General features: G+C 46.0%; 1 protein-coding gene across 3 annotated transcripts; it reads right to left on the reverse strand.

Annotated features, from left to right (window-relative positions):
- Positions 1-516: 516 nt before the first annotated feature.
- On the reverse strand, positions 517-13,825 carry LOC6617338 (protein pinocchio). Of its 3 annotated transcripts, none has more exons than XM_002041627.2 (4): positions 13,603-13,825; positions 3,237-3,309; positions 2,224-2,473; positions 517-1,724 (listed from the first exon to the last, which is right to left on the reverse strand). In XM_002041627.2, exons 1-4 carry the CDS (start codon positions 13,814-13,816, stop codon positions 1,515-1,517), a joined length of 747 nt encoding a protein of 248 aa, XP_002041663.2. In that variant the 5' UTR covers positions 13,817-13,825; the 3' UTR covers positions 517-1,514. The 3 variants fall into 3 exon arrangements, with proteins under 3 accessions (XP_002041663.2, XP_032569885.1, XP_032569886.1); XM_032713994.1 differs by lacking the exon at positions 13,603-13,825 and adding an exon at positions 4,328-4,792; XM_032713995.1 differs by lacking the exons at positions 517-1,724; positions 2,224-2,473; positions 3,237-3,309 and adding an exon at positions 8,049-9,090.
- Between the last annotated feature and the right edge of the window lie 643 nt (positions 13,826-14,468).

Here is a 14,468-nt window from a genome sequence, read left to right on the forward strand (position 1 = left end):
AAATGATAATACACGCCAGTTATACCGGCAAAGTGGCACTTCAAAGAGATCCAAGGCAATAATCGTAACGAAAGCGATTACAAACCGAGTATTGGTGTTTTCTCGATTCGGGGAATCTCGAGCAGAATGATGAAATCCGAAATCTGTGCCCATCACGCGGACAAAGCGACATAAATTCACGATGAGCTGGCGAAATCCCGCTTTACGACCCCCGAGAAAGATGTCACATTTATGGGCGAGAATCCCAGAACCCCCCACTTGTTTACAGACTACTTAGCGGAGCAGGTGATGTCGCCCACCTGGCAACCGTAAATTAGATTAGATTCCGGCTTACACCGCCTGCCGCTCGTCATCGGACAATGGCGAGCAGGTTGGGGGGATCGCGATCCGCGACTGGCTGATAGAGATGCTTGGCAACAGAGATCTCGCATTAATTAGAATTCATTGGCTTGGATTTTGCATAGTTTAGGTATTTAATTTTAAAAATATGCCTTTGTCTTTTACAAAACATATCTCTACATTAAAAATATATATATTTATTTATGTATATTGTATGCAGATTTATGTGGTATATAATATATAGGTGTATATATTAGGTATAAACTTCTACATGTCATATGGATTTTCACAGAAAATCTTCAACTTTGAGTAATGCTTTTCAATTGTTTCCTTGTGCGTGATCTCACATCCTTAATTGCTCATTTCTCGCGCTTTCACTTTCCCTTGGAGAGACTGTTCAATCCTGTAGTTACTTTGTTGAGCTCTATGCATTAGGCAATCTGGAAGATTCTTCTTTCTTCGCTCACTGAGCCCTCCGCCGGCACCATCGCAGCTAGCTTTGATCTGTGCCCGCGGAGCTCCTCGCTTCGAACAAGCTTTGACACAAGGCAGAAAGCAACAACTATATAATTGTTAACAACAATCTCTACGCGATTACACGGGTTGTTTGATGTGTTTGTGTGCGTGTGGGCTATACAAAAATGATCATCTCATGTCGCTTAGCTATCGTTAGACATTTGCTACATCATGTAAATTCACTATTTGCTCACGATTCTTTCTGGCTAATATCACCGTTATCACTGCATTGCCTAAACTCGGCTTAAGTCTAAGCAGAAAGAAGTCTTCTCCTGGATAGAACAGGTAATGTGCGCAAACCAAATGGTGCCATTGGAAGGTAAACAAAGGAACTTACTTAGTGGCTAAACATTTGCACTGTCACACAACGAATCGGAACGAAACCATACCGGTGAAATCATAAAACAAAAGATTGTGTGTGCTGAACAAAAAACAAAAGACTCAACGCTGCACAACAATAATAACTTACAGCTAAGAAGCTTAGTAATTAGGCCCTAAATTACGGGTGAGAGACTGTGTGTGTGGGTGTGCAGGTGGAGCTGATTCCGCTCCAGCTTTCTGCTTCTGCTTTCCGGATGGATGGCTGTGTGCGGGGGTGTGGCTGATGTGGAGGCGTGTTTGCAGTCTGGCTGTCGAAGGAACTGGACGGGGACTCCGCTCTAGATGCGACCGCTTTTGCTCGCCGTCGACATGGACAGCTGTTCCAGGCGGGAGCGCAGCTCCTGGGCCAGGCGCAGTTGATTCGCAGCGGCGGCGGCACACGAGGTGGCGGCTCCAGCGGCTGCTCCCACGGGCAACTGGACTCCGGCCACGACTTCCGGGTAGCTGATGCACACGCCCACCCAGCGAGCTTGACTGCAGGCATGGGACTGTAAGGAAAAGAGGAGGAAATGGTTAGTTTGGTAAGCAAACACAAACACGTTCAGCTGAATTTGTATAACTCGAATATGTTTCACTTTTATGAGAAACTTAAGTCGTAATATTTTCTATTGTTCGCCAAGTAGAAGCTTGGAACATTTGTTTAAACAATCTACGAAAAGTGTATGCGCGTATAATCTAGAAAACCTCAATGCTAATTCCCGGCTTTGAATGCTTTTCGGTGTTGACTTATCGAACAAATTTGGAGGTGTCAAGCGGAGCTGTTATGCATATTAACTTTTCTCAATTATTATCGGTTTCATTTTTCGTACTCCCAAATAATTAGTATCCATCAAAATGGGACTAGCAGAAGGGCTCAACACAGCAAACAAACGGCTTGAGATAAAGAAATTTCAGTTATGACGAGCAGTGAATCCAGGAAATTTTGGCTTTGGTTCGAGTTACGCAAAATTCGACAGTGGGAGGTTCCACTCGTTAAGTGCAACTCACCATGGCGAAATCACGTTTCCATTGGACACCGCACTGGCCGTCGCACAGGGGACAGGGACGCTCCAGGCTGTAGCCACCGCACTCGCTGCAGTCGAGGGACACATGGTCGTCCGTCCAGGAGACGCCGCAGGTGAAGCAGGAGCCCATGTGCTGGCGCAGCTCCTCGATGGTCAGCACGTTGTCCATGCTGATCTCCAGGGGACTGCCCACCAGATCTGGCAGCGAGGCAGACAGACCGAGATTGTGATGCCTGAAAGAGATTAGGCCGAAGCGGGGAATTCTTGATTAGTAATCGTGACCAATTGCGGCTGGCGTCGGGCAACCGTGACCTTGACAAGTGGGTGGCGGCGTGCGCTGGCGTGATTATGATAATGAGCTGCGTGCCGGTGGGCAGAGTGGTGGAGTGGGATTGGGATGGCCCGAGTGGGATGCGGGGATGGGGACGAGGGCAATGATTGGCAACTGTACCCGACTCTACGGCGGGACTTTCGCCCGATCATGTGAGCGATGGCGACGGGCTTTTGTTGCTTTTGTGCGGCCCCAAAATGCGAAATGATAATGATACGACTGCGAACTTGTACAAATGTATATATATATAGGTAGAGGTATATATGCTTATGGCTGTATACAAACACAGACGGACGCCGAACTGTTGAGCTCTGAAGGTGCTGGCCCCCTTCATTAATGGGCCAAAGTCGTGGCCAAATTGCAGGTGTGGTTTCTACAGCGACACTGTGTTGTATTGAGTGGTATTGTGGCTGTGTACTCTGCACCCTGGCCCAGTCGCCATTCCCCGCCCGATAAGATTGCTAAAATCATGAATGAGCCATGAGCCACCTACTCACGCCCCTTCGTATTCCCCACAAATCAGCCCTGACATTGTTTACATCGATATTTAGCAAATGCGAAAACGGAAATGGAGGCGAATTAAATCGAATCGCTGCTTCCAGCTAAATGAATCATGAATGTACGTCTACAGATCTAAAGATGGGCATCCAAATGGAAATACTTACGACAGGGGACTGCAGATGTCGGCGATTTGGGGACCGTGAACACTGGCGATCGACATATTGGCTGCTGATGGCACTGCAAAGAGGGAAACAGAAGGCAGAAGAAGTCAGTTAAAGTTCATCAAATGTAACAAGGTGAGTTCAATGCTGGCTAGTAGGTAAACGATCGACGGCGAAGGTAAGCGAGCTTGTTGTACAGGTGCGTGACTCAAATGTCGGAGAGCTCGACTGTACACCGTACCAAGCTGAGCTTCAGATCATTCAAATGGCTATATGTATCATTTTCCGCAGCAACTCGGACGACATTCTTGGCTAAAATTAACAACTATTCGTGGGGAAACTGAAGGTGGAGTGCGGTCCAAGACCACAACCGCTGAAATCCGGTTGAAAGCACCATAAACACACTGCGAGGCCGTTGATCAGTGCGGCATCTCGTGTAGTTTCAATTGTTTGGGGCTCGGACAATTAAGAAACTTTAATGTGCGAATTATTCGGAATTGGAAGCGGAACGTTAATGGCCCGCGCCTGTGTCTCAAATGGGGGAATACTGTTTATAGGTATATGTGGCCAATACTATGAGGCTGGCCGTCTACATTGTCCACACGATTTTGGCAAAGTTGCAAAATCTTTATGGCGAGCCGAGGCACATGACTGCCGTGGCGTCTGCTGGCCTGGCATCATAATAAATAAATAAATAAGTACATTTTCTGAGTTGTTATGCGGCCATCCGTTGGACGTTCTATATTTAGCTGGATCGAATTGAGAAAGTATGTATAATCGCGGGACGTGACCGAAATAAACCAAACAACATGGGATAGTCTGGGCATTGGTTTGCGCCCCTGCTCGGTTGCAGTTCGGTTTGAGCCTCGGCTGAGAGGCAATTTTCAGTTGCTGAAACGGCAACGGCGCAAAAGCGAAATTGCTGTAATTTATCCGATCCGAGCATATTGTGTGCCGCACACACAACTAGTTGCATTTAATTTGATTTGATTTTATTTATTTATAGAAGGACACACACACAATGGTACACGAATTGGGGGGACACAGACGGGCGCTTCATTTTTTTGAGTTATTTTTGGCACGGAAATACTTACATTTGTTGGGTTATTTACAGCAGCGATTGTTGTTTTATGTTTTTTATACAGCGCTATTAATAAATCCAAATTGGGATTTCTGTGCTGCTTTATTCGCCGTATTTATTGGTAATTGTAGTTGGCCTTGCGTAAGCCAGACAATCGAATTGCTTTTTATAATTGCCTGGACATTAACATTAACCGTTGGCAATTGTTTTTGTGTTGTTTGTAACTTTTCACACGCGATGCGAGACAGTTAGCTCATGAAAATGCAATTGGCAATTGTTTGTATCTGAATGCAGTTGTTTGACTGGGACTGCAGCGCACTTTTATAGTTGGACTGGGAAGCGAAACTGAACTGTGTAGCTGGGACTCGGACTGATTTCCCCAGATTCAATTCGATTCGATGCGAGTAGTTTTCTCCAGAGCCGAAAGACCAAGTGGGCAAGCAAAGCACCTCGAACCGCGAAACTCAAATGAACAGCGTTCGCCGAGATCGCACCGCTTTTATAGCCGATCCGACTGGCGAGAGCGGAGAGCCGTTAGTCAGCGCGGAGAGCGAGTGCGAGAGACGAGCGAGTGATATTGCTCGGACACGAACCCGAATCCGAATCGCATGACAAAGCAAAGCTAACGAACTGAACTTGCCAAAACACAAGCACACGCACGAATTAAAAAAATCACCCAAGTGCCGTGCAAAACACGTAATAAAGATCAAAACACAAGCAAAATGCCAAAACAAAGTCTGATGCTGCCCAAATTAGCGGTAGTTGGCAACAGGAGAGGCTCTCAGCGAGAGCAGAGATAAGAAACCAAAACAAAGCGATAACTAGCGAGTGTCCCGACCCGAGGATACCTGTTACTCGCTGGTGACACCAATTATGTGGCATCGTTAAACTCTCTCGCTCTTAGATAAATATTAGATAATTGCAACTATTAAGTTAGGCACCTTGAACTTATCCATTTCCAGCACTCGAATCATATTCAAGGTATAGAACATGCTACACATATCGCTCCTCAAACACGTTATACCCTTTATACCCTACGAGTAGCGGGTACCAGCAGAGATGGCGAGCACATTTAACGGTCAAGCACAGCAGGCGGTCACCCTTACACTCATGCACCCATACCGATAGGCAGATACCCACACCGATATCTCCTCCATACGCCCCGTCGGCCGGACGGTACGTATACGACACATTGACCGGACGGACACTAGTACATCGACTAGGTGTAATCGCCCGCTGGTTATTGACGCATGTCCAAGAAGACGGCAAACAAGATGCCCCCTGGCAACCGTCAGAGGAACCGACGGACGACGTTGCTTCATTTGAATAACAAATCACTTCGCGCTATGACAGGTAGAGCGCCGGGCAAGGACAGGGACGGTTACGGGTTCGAATTCGGGCTCGCGTCCGTGACAACAGCGCAGGTGGAAAGCCGCAGGAAGGACAGAGCGAGGTAGCCGGAAGATGGGATCCTCGAAGCGGCGCAGGTAGATCGCATCCCTAATCACTAGATCCGCAATGGCCTGAACGGAAAATTCCATCCGGGGGTGTTTTCCCATAATCATAATGTCTAATAAATGTTATTCGGAAAATCACTTAGGATTTTCGAACTATGTAAAAATAACTCGGTGAGAATTGCGATATTTTCAGACCATGGGAGCCAGAAATGTATATTTAGTTAGCTCAAAAAGGCATTTAATCAGCGAAAGATGACAATATCATGCTGATAGTATTATTCTTTCTCTGCGGTTATTTCCCCACCATAAATATACATAAACGCCGCACATCCACCATTTTCGCTTATCAATCTGCTCATAATCTTATCAGCAAAGTCCGCCTCCCACCCCCTCCTTTTGCCCCTTTTTTGCAATGCGCGTGTCTCTGCGGCAAATTGTAAAAAAAGTGTAATGGTGAAACCCACTCGGTATGTATAATATGAAGACGGGGTGACTCCCGCGGCTGTCATCCCGCCGGAATGGAAATTTTCGTTAGTGCAGGCATGTTAATGGACAAAAAAACTTGCAAAACTGCAGCTAGACCGGGCCCAACTTATGCACATGAGCCGGCTTCCAAGGCGCGCGTCGCTCCAAAGGTGTCTCCAATTACGCCAGCCCAACGAAAAGGGAGCACAGCACTCCGACCAAAGCCGCAGCCAAAAATTCAAAACCCCAAACCAAAAACGAACCAAAGCCAATCCGAGCGACCCTCGCCAAATTAATGCAATTCAGCGTCGCGGGCGACGGTCAACTACACACAGAACCAGATACATACACAACTACATAAACTCGGGCCAGCATGCATAGTATAAACAATTAATGTTTATTTAGAAAGCAAGAACGGAACCCTCGCCATCCAGCACGCTTTTCAACTGATGTCGCGGCGCAGTTTCGAGCTTCGCTGCACGGAGAGAAACGGAATCGGATCCATTCCGGCGGATTTTGCTGGAAATCCGTTCGATGGACAAGCCACACTTCATGCGTAACATACATATTACCTTAGATGACAGCCATCGTTTTGGGTAATTGCATAATGACCGCGATCATTTCGCGGCACTTTGGATTTGAGGATGGTGGATGGGGAAGCGGAGCAAGCGGGGCTACCATGACAATGGGAGGGGGAAGGTCACACGGCAATTGCCCGAGATGCTCGCACAAAAGAGACAGTCCCACCTCAGCGGAAATTGCGTCAGTCAACGTGAGGATATTAGTCCGAAAATAACAATATTTAAACAATATTTTGCAAGCCTTTTAAAAACTTATTAAGTGCCTGCGCACTCACGCGTGTGTATTTATATACCCTTCCTTTCCTGATTACTATATATCCACCAATTTTACACTGGCATTTGGCACGAAAATAATAACAAATATATTTCGCCACCGGACGAATTAGGCTTGCATTTGGACAGAAATATTTATTTCAATCTTATCGCTTGATTTATACACCGGGAAGGTGCTATCAATGGATCGAATTTCATACATATGTATTTGTTTATAGGGGGCCTGCTATTAAAATATATTCTACGAGGTATATATAAACCCTTTCAGAGTATACATCTGTTTATTTGAAAACGAAAAGCTGTTTATTATTTTCCGAAGCGTGCTTAGAATTCCCGGAGATTTCCATCGGGAAAACTGCAATCTAAGTGATTTACGTTTAAGTTCGTTTTTTCAGCTCTCCAAGGGCTTGTGGCGATTATTTTAGCCGGCTAAATTGATTTAGAATGTATAAAACAGAAGCTCGACTTAATTGCACACTTAGCTACCGGCTGAGCTACCTTACGGAAATAAATCTTTGAAATTTAAGATCATTTTCTGTATACGTTTTCCTTGCATTCCGCAAAAAGCAATTTAAACACAGTAGTGTGACTAAATCAAATAAAGTTAAGTGCGGATTCAAAAACAAATAAATCATACCATAAATCATATTTGTTGTGAGCAAATAAAATAGTATTTAGTTCATTTATGATCTATAAAAGGGAACCCAAAACAAACTATTTGGCCAGCTGGTGCAGGGTATTGCAGTTTCACCTATGCCGCAGCTACAAAACTGTGTGAGCCGAGATAGCCCATTTGGAACCATGCGAACCCACAGTGCTCAAGTGCTGCTCGAAGACATGCGCTTCCTCTTCGGATTTGGCCAGCACGGGAGGCCTTGCCTTGCTCCGCCTGCAGCTCTGTTGCGAGGAACTTGCTCCGCAGCTAAGCAAACAAAGCTGCTCCTGAAAGTAGCTGTTAATTATTGTTATGGGTGGCTGTTGTGGCTGGTGTGTAAACAAAGCTTACATGCGGATGGATCCGTCACAGCCAAATGCAAAAACAAAGGCGATGGCTTGACGTCAATGGCGATGGAAATCGGGAACCCAGCCCCGAAAGACAACGACCATGCAGGGCAGAAGCGCGGCTTTGTTTCGCCTTCGATGTCCAAAAGACGGCGACGAGCTAGGGTTCGTGGGAGGCTGATTCACTGGACTGGGCGGGAAACTACGCCACTTTTGGCCAGTCAGCGCCACACTTAGATCGTAAAACGGGTCTTTGATCGGGGCTCCGGTGTTCCATCATCACATGCTGATGCTAATGAGTTAGCTCGAATGCGACAAACCCGTTCCACGGGATTCCCTCGCCCCGAGATGCGAGTGTAAACAAACCGAAATCAGAATTCCAAACCGCGGCTGTACTATGGAAACCGTTTACTTAATTAATGGGGGAAAAGTACCCACGAATCTCGGGGTAAACTGCCAAAACGGGGCGTGACTCCGTCTGGGCGCAGCAATCCAACGAAAGTGGCTATCGGTTCTATAACCACAGGCGCACTTAGTACTGAACCCCATACCCTCCGTCCCAACCGGCAATTCGATCCGACGTCGATCGGAAAGATTTACGGCCGCCAGACGAAACTGTTGACAAGGGCAATTAGAAAGCCGACGGACGACCCTGACCCTTGGCCCCGTGGGCATGCTAATTCCACGGGTTTTGTAAGACTTCCACGTAATTAATTTGCACAGCGTGCCAGATGAAGCGATCTCGTCATTGGGAAATGGGAAAAGCTCACATAAATAGGTCCATGACATGTTATCTCACGGCGCCATTGCATGTTTGCGAATGTATACAAATAGATCGCATTGCTCTGGATCGACCAACTGACTGACTCTGGTCGCGACCATGTCCATGACTGGAAGCGCCAAGAAGGTGGGCTCAGGTTTACGCGACCCTGGCCCTGGATATGTGTAATTCGTCCAAGAACTGGAGCTGCCTCCCCACCGAATGCGACGATGAGTTGCTGAAAGAGCGCATATATCATCAGTAAGCTGAAATGAATGGGTTGGGTTATCATTTCGAATGTCATAAACAAAGCGGGGTTTCATCTTAAATAACATGCATGTTTACTCATAACCAAATAAATAATAATATTCTAAGGGCCTTTGCCTTATGAGGTACATACGTATATGTTATTTATATTGGGTAAACCTATTTCCTATAAACAAACTTAAAAATAGAACGTGTTCTATCAGGTTTAATGACGCCTCTTCAATATTTATAGATCTCGTTTATTTTGTCTGATCGTCTCACCATTATATACACATACGATTCATACGTAACCTTCGGTAAACTCGACTGCAATGATGGGTGATAAAACCACAAAGCGATAAGATCACAGGGAAAGTACGTAAGAATAATAGGGCAGGTTTTAGGAACAAAGTCTAACTAAGATCTTTTAATCGAATATAATGAAACAGTACTGCATGGAGCAATAAAACATATAAAGCAATGTAATAACAATAATTGCTGACAAATATGAAAGCCGGTAATCCCAGAAATTTGCTGAAGTCAATTGCCATCGAGTATTGACTGATTAGAAGAATTAACTTGAACTTAGAAGGATTTACTTTGCCATAGCATTAAACGGTAGTTAAAATAGGATTACTTGTAAAATCCACTGTAATTAATACTCCTCAATGTTTACTCAATAAAGAAAAAACCCTACTCATGCATCATCCCACTGAAAACACAAGGCGCAGATCACATATGTTTATGTCCAGCTAAATTCCTAGGAACATATATCTTTCCGTGCGAAAACAGAAAATTAGATTCGATAGAACGGCCCAGAAACACTTTGTTGTGTTTCTATTTAGATTCCTGGATAATATGGCAAAACAATGCCCTGATTGTTACGCAATTGAATTAATTCGCGAAAACACAGGGCGGCTCATTGAACGCTAGTTCAAGGTACTACTTGCAACGCAAAATCGCGATTTCAAAATTCCCAACCTCAGGCAAAGTGCGAAATCCCCAGTCGGGAAACTAGAACACTCCACATGGCCAAGGAATGGGTTGGGTTGGGGCTGTGGTTTCGCTTGGCGTGCGACAATTAACACTTGTGGAAGTCTGGAGAACACTTAATTAGCAATTTGCATAATGCAACAGTTTGTTAATTACACGTGACCCAGGTTGATTTCCACGGGAAAGGTGTTCAGCCCCGTGAAGATTGGTTTCGGTTCGATCTGGTTTCCCTCTCCGTTTGCTCAATGAATCTATTCGAGTTTCGGGTTTTAGGCTTTCCCTTGGACAATATTTAATTAGTTTTTAGCAGGCTAACAAACAAACTGGTTCCCCGAACTGACAATTTTCTCGAACTTGCAAATCAACCGGAGTACAATGCGGTTTAATCTGGTTTGCTTGTTTAATCATTTCGAATTGCGAGCTGGAGAATGAGAAGCCTAATTAATAAACTGTCAATTAAGAAATTAGTTTGATGTGAGCTACATTATATGGCTGAACGTGCTGAGCATAAGGAACTTTTCTAGTAACTCACTAACTAAGATCTTAAAGGCTTTCTAGTAACTCTAGATTAAACATCGCGATTCTACAGAACACTAGATTAGTGCTTTCCCAAGAAGATTGCGGCTGGATTCTTATCTGTGGGCCCCAACTGTTTATGTTCTCAGAAAATTGGATTCCTATTTAAACTATGTTTTGTGTAAATTGCGCACAACTTGGAGTTCGCCAATTACGAAATAAACAATGGAAATGTGGAATCTCACAGCTTTGTCCCAGGTCCCAGGTGGCGTCTCCTAACCCTTCAGATCCCCATCTCTATGACGACTACCGTGTGCGATGCAATAGCGGGAATTTACGACGTGGCGCGAGCGACTAACTGACGTCGTCAGAAGTGAGAACGTCGTCATCAGCATCTCGCCGAGCCGTTGGAATACCAGAATACTATATGGAGGCACTGCGGCGCCGCATCCACATCATGGTTGGGCTCGCTGTTAGATTGTAAACATACACACAACCGGTGCCGGTTTGAACCGATTTCGACCGCCGTAGTGGCCGGCAATGGCTCTATCTACATACATCTGCTCGATTGTGTGTGTGCTAAAATTGTAAATTAATAAAAGAACAAATGAATGAATGAGTGAGCGAGTGAACGGGCGCAATTCGAATTGAAATCAATCCGCAGCACACGGACACACCCAGCAATCGCATCGGCCGGGCCTCTCCAAGTCGAGTGGGGCTTTAACTTTACAGAACACGAAAATACTTGTAACTATAGATTAGCTGTGCTCTGTTGCCAAGTAAATATAGAAATGCTTTTGGCCCCATCACCTCGTTCTAAATCGAAACTCCTCGAACTGAGGAGCTGAATGAAAAAGTTTAACAATATCAACAAAGATTATTGTGGTTCGGTAGGAAGTTGGTTGACACTCTGGTGATCTTTTCTCGCTGTGTCTTGGATTATATCCGCCGGGGGCTACTTAGCACCGAACCGGTTGAGACCAAAGCGAATCGGTTGCACCCATCTGGAGCCGCCTCTAACTGGTGCCCAGACCACAAAGTCCGGTGCCAGGTCCCGATCAGAAGTCGAAGCTGGCGGATCGGATTGCATTTGGGCACTTTCCATCACGCCATTGCCGCAGAATCAGACACATGTCCGCACCTGTGCACCCAGCACACGTCCACTGCGTTGCGGAGGGCTATCGGCTTTCGCCGGAGACGGGAGAACCTGAGACGTCGGGGCTGCTGCGCCATTCCGGAGACGTCGGCGGGGGCAGTCAATGGGACTTATCATGTACGGACGCTCGAGTCGACAAATTAAACAAAATCGTGAACGGACTGCGCGTGGCGGTCCGTTCTATAATGAGCATGGGAACGCAAAACGCAGACAGTGGGTTGAGGGGCCATTGCGAAACCGAAAACGGTTTTATTTTTAAAAACTGTCGTTACGTTTGTCGTTTTAATAAGCATTTTATGCATGCAAAACGCTTATGCAAGCTCCCGTGTCCGCACATGAGATTCGCCAGCGAATTCTACAAACGCTTCCCACCGCGCCAACAATTATAATTAATGTTGTGTAAGGAATAGCCGGTCTAGACGGCGGATGACTCAAGTCCCACGCGAGATAAGATAAGCACAAGAGCGATCAGCTCAGATAATAAAATTCCACTACATCCATCATGATAAGTGGCAAAGGTACGGCCAGTGAGTTCAGCCGAAAGATCAGATCTAATGTGCGTGAGTCACGCCGATAAAGCTGACTTACAGTCTTATAAATAGTTCGGATAAATCGCTTCTCAGCTTTGATCGACCGCGATTCTACGATTTATTTAAAACCTTACAACATCAACGTGAACTGGCAGACGAAGCTGATTGCAAATCGTCTGATGCAATATGCGAATCATTCGCAAATGTGCGAGCTAAGCGCAAGTTTGCAACTGACCAACTTTCGCTTCCTTTCGGGTTGAGCAACGAAAAATGTGGAAACCAAAGTACCAAGATTTGGAGCAATAAACCAATCAGTCTTAATAAGAAATAAATCATTCCTAGAAGTTTACTTTTATTAACTGGCCCACTTAAGACCGGTCCGGATAAGGGACATCATTTGCAACACTCATGGTGGGCTCACACGCAACTTTGGCTCCATAAGCCCTGCTCCACAGAAGCCTTTTATGGGCGACACGTGCCGGTTGTCGGTTGGGCAATATGCATGCAAAAAACAGCTCACGCTAGCACGCATAAGCCGGCAATGTTATTGTTTACCAAAATTGGGGAAAATTCCACTTGAACTGCCGGGCCATTGGAAATGTTTGCTCACTCTTTTGGCACCCATTCCGCAGCCGATGAAGCGAAGGAGAGGCATGATCGGCTGGAGAGGCCTGTCCGCTTCGCTTCGATCCGATCCGCAGTCACATGACAAACGCGTGAATTGGGCGGCTGAGTTCTGGGTGACAGGCGAAACGTGTGAATAGGCTAGTCGCACGACTCGGTTGTACGGCTAATCAGATGGCAGATAAACGGACGGGCAAAACAATTAGCCACACCGGGGAGCCCACTCTCTCATCCATTTCGAATGGTAATTGATGGATCGCCCAATTTCCGTGGGATGCGCACGGGTACGTGCTAAAAACAGCACGGATGGCACTAATTTTAAATGGAACTCTTTGGGGAAGACAGAGTGATGGCTATTCCGGGATTGTATAATTGATGGCCCCTGCTTATAGGCGACCGATCACCTATCAATGCCACTCGAAGATAAAGCCGGAGTGTATGGCCATTAATAAAAGTGTACGGCAGTTTCCGCCCGATCAGACAAAAGCCGGGACTCCAAGAGTCGGGAAAACCACTGGGCGATAAGCCGCTGCAGCTGGTACAAAGGTGCGACTAGCCTTTTCCGCTGCTCAATTAGTGGGCTTCGCTACGGCTAATCGTAAATAACATAGATTACTCCGATGTCTAGACTATAAATATAATCGGATGGCTAATTATATGTACGAACTCGCTGTGGCGCACTCACCTATAAAGTTCAGCTTGTCGGTGGCCAGATTGCAAAAGTCGGGATCGTCCACATCGAAGATGATGCCATCCTCCCACTCGGTGACAATGTGCGACGAGGAAACGGTAACGGAAGTGGAGGAGCGTTGCTGCTGCTGTTGCAGCAAGGAGCTGTTGTTGTTGTTGCTGCTGCTGGCGGAGATGTGGTTGTTGTTGCTGCCCGTTTTCATCTCCATAAGGGTAAGAGAAACGCAATTAGAGGATTCCTTGGCTAAGCAGATACGTGCTGGCATGCAAACAGCAAAAAGTACACACGTGGCTCAAAGCGCAGCTTGAGTTGATTGGCCAAATGGCTGGGTAGAAGGGCAGGGGGGTGGTGATAACTGAGTAAGGGGGGAGGGGAGCAGGCACACAGCTGTTGCACACACATACACGCGCCTACCCCTCCCCGCACCTCTTACAACTCTTCTTTGCACAAGTGCAACATGCAAATCAATAGATGCAAGCTAAATTTTATTTGGGTGAAGGCTACATGTGTGTGAGTGTGTGTTTGCATGCATGAGTGGGCAATTGCATTCGCTTCGTGTGTTTGTTGCTATTATTGCATTTGCATTAGGCTTTGCAAATTTTGTTTGGCCCCCATACATGTGTGTTTGCATGGTAAAGGCTTAAAACCTGTGTTACCTGTGCTGGCCTTTAAACTCACTCACCTTTATACTTGCCGCACTCTCCGTCGACCAGCTTAAAGTTAAGTATCCAAATTTAGGCCCACGCAACCGAATTTTAAGTTAAATTTGGATAAAATTCCTGCAAAACAAAACTTTGCTTGCAAAAGTGCTGGCAATTGGAGGTGGCCCGCTGTCGATTATTGTAGTTGGCAACAGTAAT

This window comes from Drosophila sechellia, chromosome 2L (assembly GCF_004382195.2).
Source record: "Drosophila sechellia strain sech25 chromosome 2L, ASM438219v1, whole genome shotgun sequence".
Taxonomy (NCBI): domain Eukaryota; kingdom Metazoa; phylum Arthropoda; class Insecta; order Diptera; family Drosophilidae; genus Drosophila; species Drosophila sechellia.

Coding starts and splice junctions, on each gene's coding strand:
- LOC6617338 (XM_002041627.2), bottom strand. CDS start 13,816: ATGGAGATGAAAACGGGCAGCAACAACAACCACATCTCCGCCAGCAGC. Junction 3,310..13,602: donor CGACAAGCTGAACTTTATAG/GTGAGTGCGCCA, acceptor CCCTCTTTGCAG/TGCCATCAGCAGCCAATATG. Junction 2,474..3,236: donor GACATCTGCAGTCCCCTGTC/GTAAGTATTTCC, acceptor AATCTCTTTCAG/GCATCACAATCTCGGTCTGT.